Source organism: Lontra canadensis, unplaced genomic scaffold (assembly GCF_010015895.1).
Source record: "Lontra canadensis isolate GAN:19392208 unplaced genomic scaffold, GSC_riverotter_1.0 scaffold45, whole genome shotgun sequence".
Taxonomy (NCBI): domain Eukaryota; kingdom Metazoa; phylum Chordata; class Mammalia; order Carnivora; family Mustelidae; genus Lontra; species Lontra canadensis.
This window is the reverse complement of record NW_022631039.1, coordinates 12,268,223-12,283,503: the sequence shown is the minus strand read 5'-3', so window position 1 is coordinate 12,283,503 and position 15,281 is coordinate 12,268,223. Positions and strand designations below refer to the sequence as shown.

Here is a 15,281-nt window from a genome sequence, read left to right as displayed (position 1 = left end):
TTGCTTTCTTTCTCTAGTTGAGGGAGATGCGTATGTTAATGTCACTGGTCAGTCATTAACGTGCTTTTTGTTCTGGACGCAGACAACCCTCCTCCACATGCTCGGGGTGGGTGGGGAAGGAGTCGCCACCAAGGCTTCTGGCTGACACTGGTCCTACGTGAGGCTCGCTTCAGCTCCTGTGCATGGACCACATCCCCACGCAGGCAACATGGCCTTGGGACAGCGGCTGCCTTCCCCGAAAGCTTTGATCTGTCCCGTGCGCCGCTTTAAATCGGCTGAGCGGGCATCGCTAGTCCCCCCCCAGCCTCGCCGCAAATCCTGACAACATAAAAATAATAACACAACTCATAACAGCCGGAGAGAGGCATCCTGAGGTCAGAAGTGCTTTAAGAGCGTTGATTTACATAACTTTTATAGCAGCGGGTGAGTGTCAGAGCCGAAGTTCAGAGTTAATAGCTCAGATAACAGAGCTAAACGCACAGACCAGCAGGGAAAGAAAAGCAATACTGTAAGCAATCAGCCGGGTGTGACTGACAAGCCGGGGGGAGGAAGTACGCCAACGTCACCCCATTCCCAGGGTCGAGTACGTGGGTGCTGTAGGAGGAATTAGGGACTGAGTACCTTGTGGAAATCATGACCGTCAGAGGCGAGGACGTCGTGACACTCGGGCATGGGGAGAAGGGTCACAAACAGATGCAGAGACTTGTGCAGGGCCAGACCTGTGGCCGAGTGAATGCCTACCCAGGGGTGCTACCGAGGAGAGCCCGGCACGGGGCGGGATGCGGGCCCAGCTCGTGCACACTCAGGCAAGGACGAGCGCGTCTCCACGGAGGCCTCAGCGACCCTGTGCTCTCCGACGCTCCCCAGAAAGACACCCAAGAAGCCGGCAGAGCTGACCTGGCGGGCTGGGGCCTGGGCAGGAAGAGGTGTCTTTAAGCTCATTCCTTACACTCCCGTGTTATTTGTGAGCCGAGTGAGTGTAATACAATTCAAGAGTAATGACGAAACATTGCAATAGAACATTAATGCCTTCATTAAGGGGGAAAAAAAAAAGGCAGCTTAAGGCGAGGAATTTTCCAAGATGAATGCAATTGTGAATTCCGGGACAGGAAACCCCATTCCGGCCAGAAGGCTGATGGCCAGGGACACAGTCCGGGCCCCGGAATACAGGCCGCTGTCAGGCAACACGCACAGAAGGCCTGAACTCAGCGTCGGCTCTGTGCCCGGCTCAGTGTGGAGCGCACAGCACACAGCAAAATGGACAGGTGTGGCGGGGCCGGGGTGTCCCTCCCACGTCTTGGTCCATCCCCAGCTCTGATGGGACCGAGCGGGAGTCTGACCCATGTCTGTCTGGGTCCCGTCCCTGGCTGCTCTCGCACTCACTGCCCTTCCCCAGAGCTGCCAGACCCAGCAGGTGCGTGGGTGAGGCCCAGAGGTCTGGGGATGAAACTCCCTGGAGGCCACGTGACCAAGGACATCCAGAGCGGCAGGCAGAGGAGCTGGTGGGGATGCCGAGTCCTGCAGCCACAGAGGGTGGAGAACTGCCTACAGTCCTTCCTTTGTGATCACTTTACAACCTGAAGTGAGTGTGCGTGATGCTCAGCTGGTACTGGGGCCCAGCACCCCTTCCCTCCCCTCCCCTCCACTCGTGGTCAGCGCCCTCCCTGCGGGCCAATCCATGCCACACGGCCCCCTCAGGCGGCCTAACATGCAGAGACCCCGGGGGGCACAGCAGAGAACTCCCAGAGCCTGAATCGCACTCCGGGCAGGTGTCCTTTCAGAGCATGCGCTGGTCGCACCCCACATGTTGTCATCCCTCAGACATACTCTGGTGTGCTGAGATGCATGGTCTCCAGCAGCCAGGACTCGGCAAGGGGACTCTCCCTTTGCTGGAGGATGGGGGCAGATGTTTTCTCTTCACAGGAACAGTATGACTCAGTAGAAAGTGGGACTGGCTCAGGGCTCCCAGCACAGCTCTGCTGGTGACTTCTTGTGTGACCTCAGGCAGACCACTTACCCTCTCTTTGCTTTGTGGCCATGTGAGGATTCGTAGGTTTCCTGTCCTGGCTGTTGTGAGGGCTCAGGGAGCCAGGAGATCAGCAGGAGAGCCCCTTGTGGTGGCTACAGTGACCACGGTGTCCTCACCCTCAGGAGGCGAGGTGTCCAGGACTCTCCAAAAGCTTGGGAGCAGCATCCCAAGGCACCAGAATCCCAGACGCCCCCACCTACAATGGGGCAAGGGAAAGAAAGGTGGGAGGAGGGTACAGAGCTCAGCTTGGCTTCTCTGGGCAGTAGGTCATCAGTCCCTCAATGGTAAAAGACAGTAGCCTAGCAGGACACCCTGGCCAGAGGCTAGAGGGCAGCCGGTCATCCTCAGGAAGAGAAGGAACCACAGGGTCCTGCAAACAGCAGGCCTGTGAGTGGCCGTCGTTGTGGACCAGGCAGGGTGTGCCCGACCCCTGGTCTGCATGGCAATAGTGGTGACCTACAGTGGTCAGCAACTTGATGCTGAGTGCATGGAACGATCCCCCCCAGACACAGCCAGCCAGGTGGGGCCCCTCCTGTTGTTGGATGGATGACGAGCTGGAAGCTGGGAAGACACTCATAGGCTCGGGCCCCAACAGAGCCAAAGAAGGTGCAAGAAGGACAGCAAAGGAGTGGGGGCATCTCACCCGGAGAGGCGGGCGGGCAGCGTGGAGTTCCTGGGGCTTGGTCACTGGGCGACCATCCCACCCCCAGGAAGCCAGCAGAGCCCGAGCTGGTGGAGGACAGAGTCCAGCTCTGCTAGCCGCGTCGCCTGACCCAGGAGATCCTTGTGTCACCAGAGCAGGCTCGCTGTAATCCGTGTTGGTGGAGGCCACCGTGGCCCACCAGCTCTGGTGTTAATCAGGGCAGAGCACAGCTGTCGGCACCAGCGGGGAGGCCACAGGTGCTGTATCCCAGGCTGGGGCTGACAGTCTGCGCTGCTTCTTCAGACGTGGGCAGAGGGGGTCTCGGTACAGCCTGTCTGGGTGGCTCGGTCGTTAATAACATCTGATCACCCATAATCTCTTGATAATCAAGGAACTTTAGGAGCCCTTCAGAGCCACAGAAGCCCCCCAGAACAGATGACATGTACCTCACTGCCTCCTCAGCAGGAGGGGGATTACATGGTGAGGAGTCCCCCAAGTCGGGGGCCATGTTGGGGTTTCCTGGGGTGTGGGCACAGAGGAGGGGCTCACATCAGGAAACAGAGCTCCCAAAGTTGGGATCTGTAGGCAGATAGGGAGGATGACCAAGAGGAAGGACATGTAACCATAGGAGAAGGGCGCCCTTGGAGGACCGTTCCAGAAGGAGGAACTGTCCTTGGCCCTGTGAGGGCAAGGGCAGGCGGCGGGAGGAGCGAGGAAGGACAGAAAAAGCGGGAGCACTGGGCCTGCCCCTCAGGAGCACCAGCTGGTTCCCGCCACGTCCTCTGGGCCCCAGCAGCCGTGGGGAAGATGAAACTGTTGCCACATCTTGGGGGCAGGAAGGATGAAGGGGAATGAGGGTCATGGGGGCCCAGCGTTCCAAGGCTCCATCTGTCACTGCGACTTTTCCCCTTCTCAGATGCCGGTGGAGGAGGAAGGATGTCGGGGAAACAAAGCAGAGTGGGGGGTGGCAGGAATGTGGGGGTCTGTAGGGGGGTTGACGTGACTGACACATGGCCCTCCTGCCCCACCCACAGGGTACCAGATCGCCTACCGCCTGGCCAGCAGTAGCCCCAACACGTTCACCACGGTGGAGGTGGGTGCCACCGTGAGACAGTTCACGGCCACCGAGCTGGCCCCGGAGTCTGCGTACATCTTCAGGCTGTCAGCCAAGACGAGGCAAGGCTGGGGGGAGCCGCTGGAGGCCACCGTCATCACCACTGAGAAGAGAGGTAAGACCCCTCTCTCGTGGGGCTCCAGGGAGGAGAGCTGGGCCCAAGCGGGAGTCATGATCTTGCTGGGCCACGGCTTCCCGGGGCAGGCCCTGCACCGTAGCATGTCTACACAGCCTGACATTTACCGGACAGGCAGGAACGTCCCTCTCTGCTCTCAGAGAGGTTGTGTAACTGGCCCAGAGCAGGTCTGAGTCACCACATTTGAGGGCAGCTCCCCAAAGCCAGGCACCAGGTCTCTGATGTTCCAATCCACGTGCCTCACTGAGCAGGTGCTCAAAAAACACGTCTCCTACCGAGTGATCCTGCGGAGATCTGTCTTCACGGACACCGCTTCTGTTCCAGGCTCTGGCGAGGTGTTTGTTGTACATTGTCTTGGTTTATCCTCACCAGAGCCTGGTGAAGGAAGTGCTGTGAGCCCCCGTTCTGCAGAAAAAGTGGGGCCCAGACAGAGTCAGCTATTGGCCAGGGACACAGCTGTGGGACAGTGATGTGAACACCCTCCCCAGGCCCCAGGCCGCCTCTTCCCACAGCAGTCTGCTGTGGCTTCCCAATGCCCTCCTGCCTCGCTCTAGGATCTGCCTCAGCAGGCTCCCTCCCCAGGGCCACCCCAACTCTAGTCCCAGACGTCTCAGGGAAGAGGACGACAGGAAGGCACTTGCTCGGAGAAATGACCTGTCCTACCTCCCATCTGGGAGTCCCCAAGCACCAGGCTCTGGAGCTATGTGACTTCAGGCAAGGCCCTTCCCCTGTCTGTGCCCTGGCACCCACCCAGTGGCCTCTTGGGAAGTACGAGGGCCAGCACTGTCCGCAGGCCTCCGGGGGCAGAGCTGGTGCAGCGCCCACGCTCAGAGGGTGAGCCCGTGTCCCCGTGGCTGGTGAGATCGCTCTAGGACACGATCTAGAGCAGACAGTCTAAGGGAGGCATGAGTTGAATTGAAGTGCTTGAGAAACAATCCAGAGGGCCAATCTGAAACCTACGAAAGGTAGAAGGCGAAGGAGGTTGTCGGGCGTTGAGCCCTCACCATGTTCTGGCCATGTTCTGGCCACACTCCAGGCAAAGCAGCCCACTTCTCTCTCTAATTCCCACACAAGCAGGCCAAGCAGGTGGGGAAGCTGATGCCCCACAAGGTGGAAGGGCCCACCAAGGTCCAGCTGCTGCTCGGTGGCTGCCCCGGCTAGAATGCCCGGCTGACCCTTCCAGTGGCCAATGGTGGGACACTGGCATCACCTGTCTGTGGCTTTGGATCTTCCAGAGGCTCCACCTTCCAGGGGAAGACCAAACCCTTCAGCCCACTGTGAGTCCCCTGACCCCAACCACTGAGCCTCAGTCCCCCAAGGATGATGACAATTGCACAGCCCCTCTGATGACAATGGTTACCTCTACTGTTAACTGGAGGACGGCAGCCTGGGAGTCACCGGAGATGCCAGAGCGTGAAGCCGATGGAGAGACAGCGTGCACACTCGGGGCCCTGGCTAGCAGCACAGACACTGGTCCCGGCACAGGGTGGCAGCTGGGGATGGGAGCTGGCCAGACAGAGGACAGGCTGCAGGAGAACCCCCTCCTGCCCAGGTCGTCAGGCTCCTCCTTGTCCGGGTCATGCTCGGGGCCCTGAGTGCCTCTCCCAAAGGCTCCTGCCTTCTTCCTCAGAGTGGATGCAGCCCCGGAAGGGAATCCGGCACTTTCTAAGGCACAGGGAAAGACACAAGTTTGCTAATAGTTTGATGTGACTGATGAATCCAAATGGAAGCATAAACAGGTGCGCCTTTTAGGAGGCATCCCCGGTCCTCGGCGGGTCTGCTACTGATGGGGTTGGGGGGACGCACACCCACACCCCAGGCTGTACCCCGACCTGTGCCCCGATCACCCGCACCAGCTGCCTGGGGCCCATAGGGCTGAGGGGCTTTCTGCCAGGGCCCACTGACCACCCCCAGCAGAGCTTTGCCCGTTGCCAGATGCCCAGGACTGATGAGGGGACGCAGGCCTGTTGCTCCGGGCGAGAAGACCAGGGCAGCACAAGAGTGTGCTCCCAGAAGAGCACAGACCACATCAGGGGGAAGGGCTCCCCCCACCGTCACCACAGGGCCAGCCAGCTGTCGCTGCTTTATTACCCACAACACATTCTCAACAGGATCGATAATCTTCATGATAAACAATTAAACAATTATTCCTCCCTCTGTGGACTTTCTCCGCTACAATCGATGAGGTGAGGAGACGCATGATGGAAACGATCCAAGCTCAGGAGCCAGGTCCCAGCCCTGTGCCCTGCACCCCCAGTCACCAGCGCTTTGGGCACAGAGCAGCAGTGACAGCCCCCGGGGGAGCTGAGTGGGACTCTGTCTGTGTTTCAGCCTCATAGTGGCTTCCAGGGAAAGGACATCAACAGGACAGATGCCCTGATCCCAAGACTGGAGGGAGAGGGTGTCTCTCAAGAGACTCCCCTGGAGACGTCTGGTCGTTGGGGAGCACGTGTGGGCTCACCCTCCCATCTGTCTGTCTGTCTGCTGTCTGAGAGAGAGCAGCGCTCCGGGAGCAAGCCAGAGTCTCCAATCAGATCCCGCTGGGGCGGGTCCAAGTTGGCCGTGGACCCGGAGTCCACTCCCTCTCCTCGGCCCTCTCTGCCCTTGCTCGCAGGGGGCCTTCTGGGAGCAGCAGCCTCTCACGTGTCCCTGCTCTGTTCTCTCTCGGTTGCAGAGCGGCCGGCGCCCCCTAGAGAGCTCCTGGTGCCACAGGCGGAAGTGACCGCGCGCAGCCTGCGGCTCCAGTGGGTCCCGGGCAGTGACGGGGCCTCCCCCATCCGCTACTTCACCGTGCAGGTGCGAGAGCTGCCCAGGGGCGAGTGGCAGACCTACTCCTCGTCCGTCAGCCATGAGGCCACAGCCTGTGCTGTCGAAAGGTACCCAGGGGCAGGCGGGCCCTCCGTGGGGAGTAGAGCAGGGAACCTGGGGGCCAGAGACACACCCGGATAGCTCCCCTCTCTTCTCTAGCTCCCTGTACCAGGGACCAGGACTCCCCCTCCTGGAGCCCCTCCAGCCTCTGCCCCGGGTCCATCCTTCCAGGTCCAGCCCTGTGCAGGTGGCAGGCCCGCCCCAAGCCCCAGGGAGAAAAGAGATACAGATCACGGGGCCAGGGAGCCTGGAAGTGTGGGCTCCAGCCCCCGAGCCCCTGAGAAGCAGAAGTGGGGGGGTGTGGAAGGGGTGTCATGGGCTGAGACTCGCACCTTCTCTTTGTGCTCTCTCTCCTAGTTGGCAAGGCCGGTGGCTCCCATGGCTGCTGTCATCCATTAGTGATGGCTCCTCAGGGATATGGGAGGGGTGTCCCCACTGTACCCTGAGAACCCAGCATTTATCCAGTTCCTGAGGGATCCACCAGGCAAAGGCGGAGGGAGCGGTACTGACCACTGCAGCTCACTCTTGGCACCTAAGGCCTCATTTGGGCCCCTTCCCATGTTTCCACACCCCTCTACAGTAAGAGATGAGGGTCCCCCCTCTCTGGGGTGAGGGACCAGGGCTACATAACCGTCTAGGCAAGGGTTCTCAGCAGTGACCTTAGACCTTGCATCCTGACCTGGGAGGTCTGGGCTGCACAGGCTCACACCACCCTGCAGAAGACCCCTGGGTCTCTCCGGTGAGCAGGCCCGTGCAAGGAGCCGGCCGGCATTTTCCCTATCCTTCTCTGGCCCTGACAGTGGTCACTTTCCATGAAGCTCACATCAGGCTATGCGGGGACCACAAAGGAGTGTGGCCCGCAGGCTCCAAGGATTCCAGTACCCCAGCCAGCCCTGCTCACAGTGACGGGGGAGGAGGCCTAGACCCCATTTCCCAGGCTCACCAATGTTCCTCTCACCTTTCAGACAGAACACCACATACTTGTTGCCCCCTGTTCTGGGCCCTGTGCTGGGAAATCACACCCACATTTCTCATTGAACCCACCTGATGGTCCAGTGGGGGGCCACCCTGCCATTCCTCTCAGCTCTGGGAGCCCGAGTTCTGCCTCCGGAATGGACGGCAGTGACCAGGCTGCCATCTCAGAAGGTCATACAAAGCAGTCCCGCTCTGTCCCCCAGCTTTCTGCCAGCGCCCCTCGTACTCTTTGAACAGCAGCTACACCACCCGAGAGGCCCTTCTCTTGGCCCCTCGGAGATCTCCGCTGGCTGCCCCCCGCCCGCGTCCAGAGCCCAGAAAACCCACCCCCGGCACAACCCCAAACCTCAGGAGGCATGGCCCAGCGTGCCCAGGTGGCTTCATGAACCACACTCGGCCGCACTCTCCTCTGAAAGAGAGGAGAAAACTAAACTCCAGTGGCCTCATCTGTCCCGGGGCCTCATGAGATCAGACGAGTGTGTGCAGGGGACTTCCCATTGGAAGTTTGCCGAGTGACAGTCCGATCTGGTGTGGGACATGCTGTGGTCAGTCTCCTCCAGGTCCCTGCGCCCATCAGCAGACACACACCGAGGGCCAGGTTCCCAGGAAAGTCACCTGCTGGGCTTCCTACTCTGAGGCGAGGGTTTGCCCTGCGTGCCCCCCAAGACAGCTCGGGTCCTGGAATGCAGGGGGGGGGAGGCCAGAAATGGGCCTCATGCTGGGAACTCAGCTTCCTGCTCTCTACACACCCTCGCCTTGACCTGAGACAGGGGTGGACTCTTCCAGCCATCTGGCATGCGTACCTCACCCCTGCTGTGTGCCCCCCCACCCCGGCGGGCGGGGTGGGAACAGAGGAGCTGCCACTGGCCTCATATTCCAAACGCGCTGGAAAACGGTGAGGTGCTAAACGCAAACGGATCAATGATGCGTCTGACACGTGTCCTAAATGTAACGCGCTGAGTGAGCATAAACGCTGAATTCAAGGACGGGGGTAGTTTCCCACACGCCAGCACATGCCAGACGCCGTGCTGATTGTTACCTGCATCCTCTCATTCACCCTTCCTGAATCCTACCCCCCTCATTCACCCCTCCTGAATCCTACCCCCCTCATTCACCCCTCCTGAATCCTACCCCCGTTCCTCCCTCCCTTCCTTCCTGCCTTCCTTCCCCTTTCCTCTCTTCCCCCTCCCTTCCTTCTTCCCTCCCTCACTTCCTTTCCCCTTCCTTCTTCCTTCCTCCCTCCCTTCCTCCCTACCTTCTTCCTTTCCTCCTTTCTTCCCTCCCTCTCTCTCTCCCTCCCTTCCTTCCTTCCCTTCCTTCCTCCCTTCACAGATACTCACTGAGCACCTCCTGGGTACTAGGCCTTGTTCTTTGTGCTCGGGGCATAGCAGTGAAAGAGGCCACCTCGGTCTGTGTCCCTGTGGGGAAGGCAGACTGTTGTCAAGGAAGCAAACAGTTCCTTACAAATCATGGTGGGGCTGATGAGGGGATGGACAGGCCTAGAGGACAGCGCTCAAGGCACGGGCTCTCCCTGAAGCCATGTGAGCTGTGGCCAGAGGATCCTGATGGGAAGAACAGCCAGGATTCAGTGAGTGCACTGCGTGTGTCAGTCTCTTCTAAGCGCCTCTCAACGCCATCCACACAACCATCTCACGACCCCGTGCTCCAGTCGGCCCAGGTGAGGCGCCTGTGGCTCATCGACCTGCCCGAGGTGATGTGGGGGTCAGTGTGGGGGCAGTTTGGCTCCAGAGTGCTCACTCCTGGCAACTGCCTTGGGCTGCCTTTTAATCTGAGGAGAAGCTAATGCAAATATGGGGCCTCAGGTGGTTGAGGCAGAAACCAAAGGAGAAAACCATGCGGTTGTCACAAGAATTAGATAAAATAGCTCGTAGGAAGCTAGGAACAGATGGGAAGTTCTTTGTTTTAACTTGATAAAGGATAGCTCCCCCAGAAGCTTCGAGCAAAGATCATTGTTAAGGGTGGAACTTTGGAAGCGCCCCCAGGACAGCCAGGGCCAAGGCAAGGTCGCCTGGCAGGGCTTCCCCAGCTGGAACCGGGGCACAGAGAGGCCAGGAGACAGGCCTGCAGTGGCACGGAGAGCTGGCGTGGTGGAGGGCTGAAGGGAAGAGCCGAGAGAGAACCTTCGGGGGCCGACAGAGGACTAGTGCAATCCCGTCTTGGGCGGGAGGGCATATGAGAACACAGAGGACGATTCTTCCAATCCTGTGTCCACAGATGGTCATCGGTCTTTGAAAACGCAGAATTCTTCCTCTAGGCCAAGAATTCCCCAGACCCCACTTGCAAACCTGTTGGGAGTGGGGCTGTTATTGGCTAACTCAGGGGGCATGGGAGCCCCCTGGCCTCCTAGAGGACCCCTCAGAGCTTCCGGTGTTCCACAGTGCTCGGTTTGAAACCCATGAGTCTCCAGGTTGGCCTGGAGGCAGTGCGGGTCTGCCCACCGGTAGCTGGGGGAGCAGGCAGAGTCCAGAGCCGCCCGGCCCTCCTGGTCTGGGAGATGGACACGGGCAGAGCTTTGCCCCAAACAGAGCAGCGGTCCACGGGGCAGGGGCGGCTGTTCTCCTCATCGGCTCCTTCGGAAGTCATGGCAAGGACAGCCAGAGGTGCCGGCCAGCCAGGGACCCAAGGAAGACCGCAGCTCATCTGCTTAGAAGACTGTCCGGTGTCTGTGTGGTACAGAGCTCAGCTCAGACCATCCACAGGGACCGGGTCGATGGAGGGAGGCAGGCAGGCCTGCGCGGTGGCCGCGAGCCGTGCGCCCGGACTGTTAGGGCCCCTCAAATCCCTTTCAGCAGGCAGTTGGGGGCGTTTCCCCTGTTTCCAATGGACAGTTGACCACCTCGGTCTTAGAGGCGGCCTCAAGACAGATCCTCCTCCAGTGGTGGCCAAGCCAGGGACAAGGGACTTTAATGGGGCCGGGCCTCGGTTTTCTCATCCCTGCAATGGGAATCACACTGCCCGGCCGGGCCCTCTGCGGGGACAAGGGGGCAGGCGGGCCTCCACGAAGGTGCGCTTGCGGGCGGGCGAGGAAGTGGCGAGGCGGACCCTGGTTTCACGCTCTGAAGCGTGTGAGGGCTGCGGTAATTAGCTCCTCCTGAGAAATTCTCGAGTCCCTCAGAGAGCGGTGATTTGCTTTGCAGGAGAGGCTCTAATTACAGGAAGAGCCCGGCGTAAAACAGCCACCCTCGGGCCGGGACATTTAGCTGCTGGGGGCAGGTGGGGAGGATAGTGCCAGCTGCCTGAGGGCCCCTCCCAGGCAGGAGCAGGACGGATTCCTGGTCCCCGAGCGAGGGCCTCTTCCTCCGGGCTGCCCGCTTCCTATGGCCCGAGCGTGGGGCAGGACAGGGAAGGGCTCAGGCCCTTACAGCTCATCTGTGTTTCAGGCTGAGACCTTTCACTTCCTACAAGCTGCGCCTGAAAGCGACCAATGACATCGGCGACAGTGACTTCAGTGCGGAGACGGACGCGGTGACCACGTTGCAGGACGGTGAGCCAGCTGGGACCCAGGCGGGGGTGTAGACACGGGCCCCTGGCCGGCTGCCGCCTTTGGACCCCGAGACACGGGCTCCCAGGGAGAGAGGCCCTGCTTTCATCCCGAGCCAGGAAGGAGTCGCCCAGGGGAGGGAGGGCGAGCAGGAGGGTTCAATTAGCAGCAGACCGCTCGGAGCTCCGTGCAGCCTGTGGTCCTGAAGCCAACTTCAAGGACTGGCGAGTGGAACGGAGGTTCCTTTGATTGGCTTCCAAACCCCTACAATCTATTAGCATTCTAGAAATTGAATAATTTATAGGGTCATTAAAAATGAATATGGAAGGGTAGCTGCGTTTTGAGCGGTGTCCCCATTTTTCTCATTCACGAACCGCTCCACAGTTTTGCCCTTTGACGAAAGCCCAGGGAAGTGAAGGAGCTGAGATTCCCCCGAGAGCTCCAGGTGGTTCTTACCCGCCCTCCTCCGCCTCAGAGGATCAGGCCCGAAGATCCTTGTGAGTTCGGGGGCCAATCCTGCCAGGCCCGCTGGCAGGCCAACTTCTAGGGCAGGAGGGTCGCTCTTGCCTCGAAGATGCGGGGGTTTGGATCTCGGGCTGCAGGCCTGAGCCTTTAGCTACCCCAACGGCATTGGAGACTGACTCACCACGTTGCCATGTTTCTCCTTTCTAAGCCAGGAGCCTGCCTTCACCAACATGAGGCCTCAGGCAAGCTGGGGACCAGCAGGAGGGGTTCAGGGGGACCCTTCCAGCTTCTGGGCCTTGAGATGCAGAGATCATGCACACCCAGGGTTCCCACTGCCGCTGGGACAGGCCCTGCAAGAAACCCTGTGGTTGTCTTTGTGGCTCGTCTTCTCGTCTTACATTTAACACAGCTGGGGTTCTATTTGGGAGAAGCACTGATGCTTCAAAGAAATCAGGAAATGCACCAAGCTGATTTTGTTGGCGAGTCTTTGAGGAAATCGCAGGCCAGTGAGGAAGATATCACAGACTCCCTTTGCTCTTACACAGCTCGGGTTCCTGTTGAACTGGCCTGTTGGGGAAAAAAAAGGCATTTGAGGGCCTCTCCAGGTTCCCAAAGGCCTGTCTGCATCCTTTGTTACTGAAATCCTGTCTTTGGCCACACCAACCCTGTCCTCTTCCTCTTCCGAGATCTGCAGTCCTCTTGTGTCGACTGTATTGTGTTTGGGCTGGATTGTCTCCTAACAACAGATCTGCTGGGACGGACAGACTCCGGGGCTGGGGGGGCCCTGGGCTGGGTGTGTGGATGGCTCACTGATAAACATTTCCTCGTTGTGGTGGCTGAGGTGTGAGAACCCCTCAATCCAGCGTGAAATCCCGGAAAGCTGTGTAAGGGTCCAGCGTGGACCTCAGGCCAGCAGGAGGCCAGAGAGCACAGGGTAGGGGGCTCCCCAGAAGGCAGGGGGGCTGTAGGTGAGGCTGATGCCAGCACATCCCAGGTGCTGGGTGCCCCAGAAGGTGTGGAGGAGACTCAGAGCCGGTGACCGAGAGGCTGAGTCTCGGACGGTCAGGTGGGTGCGGGGTGGGGACAACAGCCTCAGTTGTTCCACTCAGTGACTCTTGGTAAGCATCTGATACGCGGTCTCGGGACCTTAGAGTGAGCAGCAGTGAAAAAGCCAACCTAGCATGCCGGCCGGGACCGGACAGGTTCAGTGGGAGTGGAGGTAGGGAAGGCGTGTCTGAGGAGGGGCGCAGGACATTCAAATGGGGCGGGACTGTAGTTTCCAGCATGGAGGGCACAGCCATGGCCACGGGCAGAGCCAAACTGACCGTATCCCTCCAGAGAGCAGAGCCAAGCTGTCACCGCCGCTGCCCCGAAAACAGCGGCCGTCCCTCCACCCCAGAACTCAGCCTCCCTCCCTTAGTGTCTGAAACTAAGAGCACTCAGGCCTGGATTGGCCCTTTGTCCCATTCAGAGCCTCTCTAATTTAAGTACCTCCAACAAATGATCCCTCTCCTTCAGGGAGAGCTCCTGAGAAGATGGGGGACAGCAGGAAGGCTCCCCAGGCAGGGTTCCCAAAGATAGCCAAGTGTCTTTGTATGTCCTGTGTGGGTCTGCTGGGGGGCGGCGGGCGGGAGGGACAAAAGCAGGACATTATCTTGTCACGTCCATCAGGATTCAGTCCCTTTGATCTGGGCAGGAGCGGGGCTCCGCGGGTGGAGGACAACTACAGGGAAGGGAGAGAGGTGGAGGCAGGGATGCTGGCTTGCCGGCTTCCCCAGCCACCCACCCCCTCCCCCATCCCACCAGCCGGTCCCTGGCCCTGCCTCCTCGCCAGAACCAGGAGGGAGCTGGCTCCGGAACAGCGGCCAAGTACAAGCAGAACCCGCTAATCCTCGCTTTCTCCTTTCTTGGATTCCAGTTCCGGGAGAGCCTCCAAGTTTCATCTCGGTGACACCGCACACCACCTCCTCTGTCCTGATCCAGTGGCGGGTAAGGCCCGGGAAGGGCAGGGTGTTTCCTGAACTTGCATCCGAGGCTGGAACCTGCCCGCTGCTGGACCCCATGTCTGAGGGTCGGTGGCAGGTCACGGGACTCCGTGTAGTTGGTGTGCCCACTGCAGGGGGGAGCACCACGGACCCCCTGAGCCGCACTGTGGGAAGGAGCCTGAGCACGGCTCCCTGGGAGGGCCAGCAGGACAGCAGAGCTGGCACGGGGCATCTGGGCTGGATGCCCCAGGCTATTGGGGAAGGACGGTCCTGCAGGCCTCCATGGTACACACAGAACTAGGTGGCATCGGACAGGGCAGCAAAACCATAGGCTGGGGAGTGATCTTTTCTACAGGAATCATCCACTAACAGACAAAATACCCACGGGGTTACGTGCATCCTCCCTATGTGCCCAGTGTTAATTCTCAGTGAACAGTCCCATCAAGGCACCTTATCCTAGACAATCAAGTAATGTTGGGGGGCCGTGAACAGTAACATGACATCAAAAGGACACTCTGCTCTCTCTTGGCCTCATTTCCAACTTGGATAATTTTGTCAACAGCAACGTGCATGGAAGACAAAAATAAGAGGGGAGAACTGCGAGAGGGGCTGCCCCGGCCCCAGGCAAGCCCAGCGAGGGTGCTCACAGGTCTGTGGAGAGGGCTCAACCAGGCCAGGTGGTAGGGTTTAGCAGCTGGTCTGGACCCAGGCCGGACAGAACCAGCACCGCAATGGGCAGGGCCGAGGGCAGCAATGAGAACGTCGTGGGAGCTCTGGGCAGCCAGGGAAGTTCCTGAGCCCAGAATGGGCGGCCTTCCGGAGGAGGGCAGTGCCTAGAGCCGGGGCCATGGGGTCGGAGCGGGGAGCAGGTGCGCTGGTCTGTGTCCACTGTGGCCACGTTGGGCTGGTGGTCCACGGAGGGGTCCATGCAGCCGAGCTGCTTCTGTCAATGAGCTCGTCCAGGAGAGTGCCGACATCACATCCAGACCAGGCGGGCGGGAGGGGACGGTTCGAGGTCAGGAGATATAGGGGCCCAGGTAATTTTGAAACTTAGAGCAAACTGTGGCTTGGACATGGCCTTAGAGAGGCAGAGGCTGTACCCAGCCAGGGGCAGAGGCTGGCAAGAGAGGAGGACTGGAAAGGACTCCCTTGGAAAGGGATGGACCAGAGGGCATGGGTGGGTAAACCACCCATGTTTGTATCAGGAAACCTAGAGGAGGCCCTCGGGGGGGCTGTCCTATAGGGACTGCCTCCAGGGGCCTTGTAGGCTGGGACAGAGCATGCCAGAGACCGCTCCAGGCTAGAACTGGTGCCCAGCAAGAAGCAAGGGGGAGAGAAGTCAGGAGCCCTCCCAGCCTCCCAGGGCTGCTAACGGAGCGGGGTGCTGGGCGGGAAGTCAGGGCAGGCAGACAGGATTGGGATGCATGTGTCGGCCATGAGGGGGTCGCAGAATTCTCGGGGTGGCTCCTAACTGCTCATGGTTCCCGCTGTCTCCCCTGGTGGGGCAGCTCGGTGGCAGCCTGGCTGTTAGCCCACTCACAGTTTGACCCCGAGCGAGGAGCAC

The 15,281-nt window shown here is 59.8% G+C and overlaps 1 protein-coding gene across 1 annotated transcript in view; it reads left to right on the top strand.

The window, feature by feature from the left end:
* The window catches only part of SDK1 (sidekick cell adhesion molecule 1), a 230,773-nt gene that overhangs the window by 147,093 nt on the left and 68,399 nt on the right, over positions 1 to 15,281 (top strand). Inside the window, exons 24-27 of the mRNA XM_032872773.1 lie at positions 3,707 to 3,901; positions 6,597 to 6,798; positions 11,167 to 11,270; positions 13,651 to 13,721. Coding sequence (XP_032728664.1) covers positions 3,707 to 3,901; positions 6,597 to 6,798; positions 11,167 to 11,270; positions 13,651 to 13,721 — 572 coding nt within the window. The remainder of the gene's footprint in view (positions 1 to 3,706; positions 3,902 to 6,596; positions 6,799 to 11,166; positions 11,271 to 13,650; positions 13,722 to 15,281) is intronic.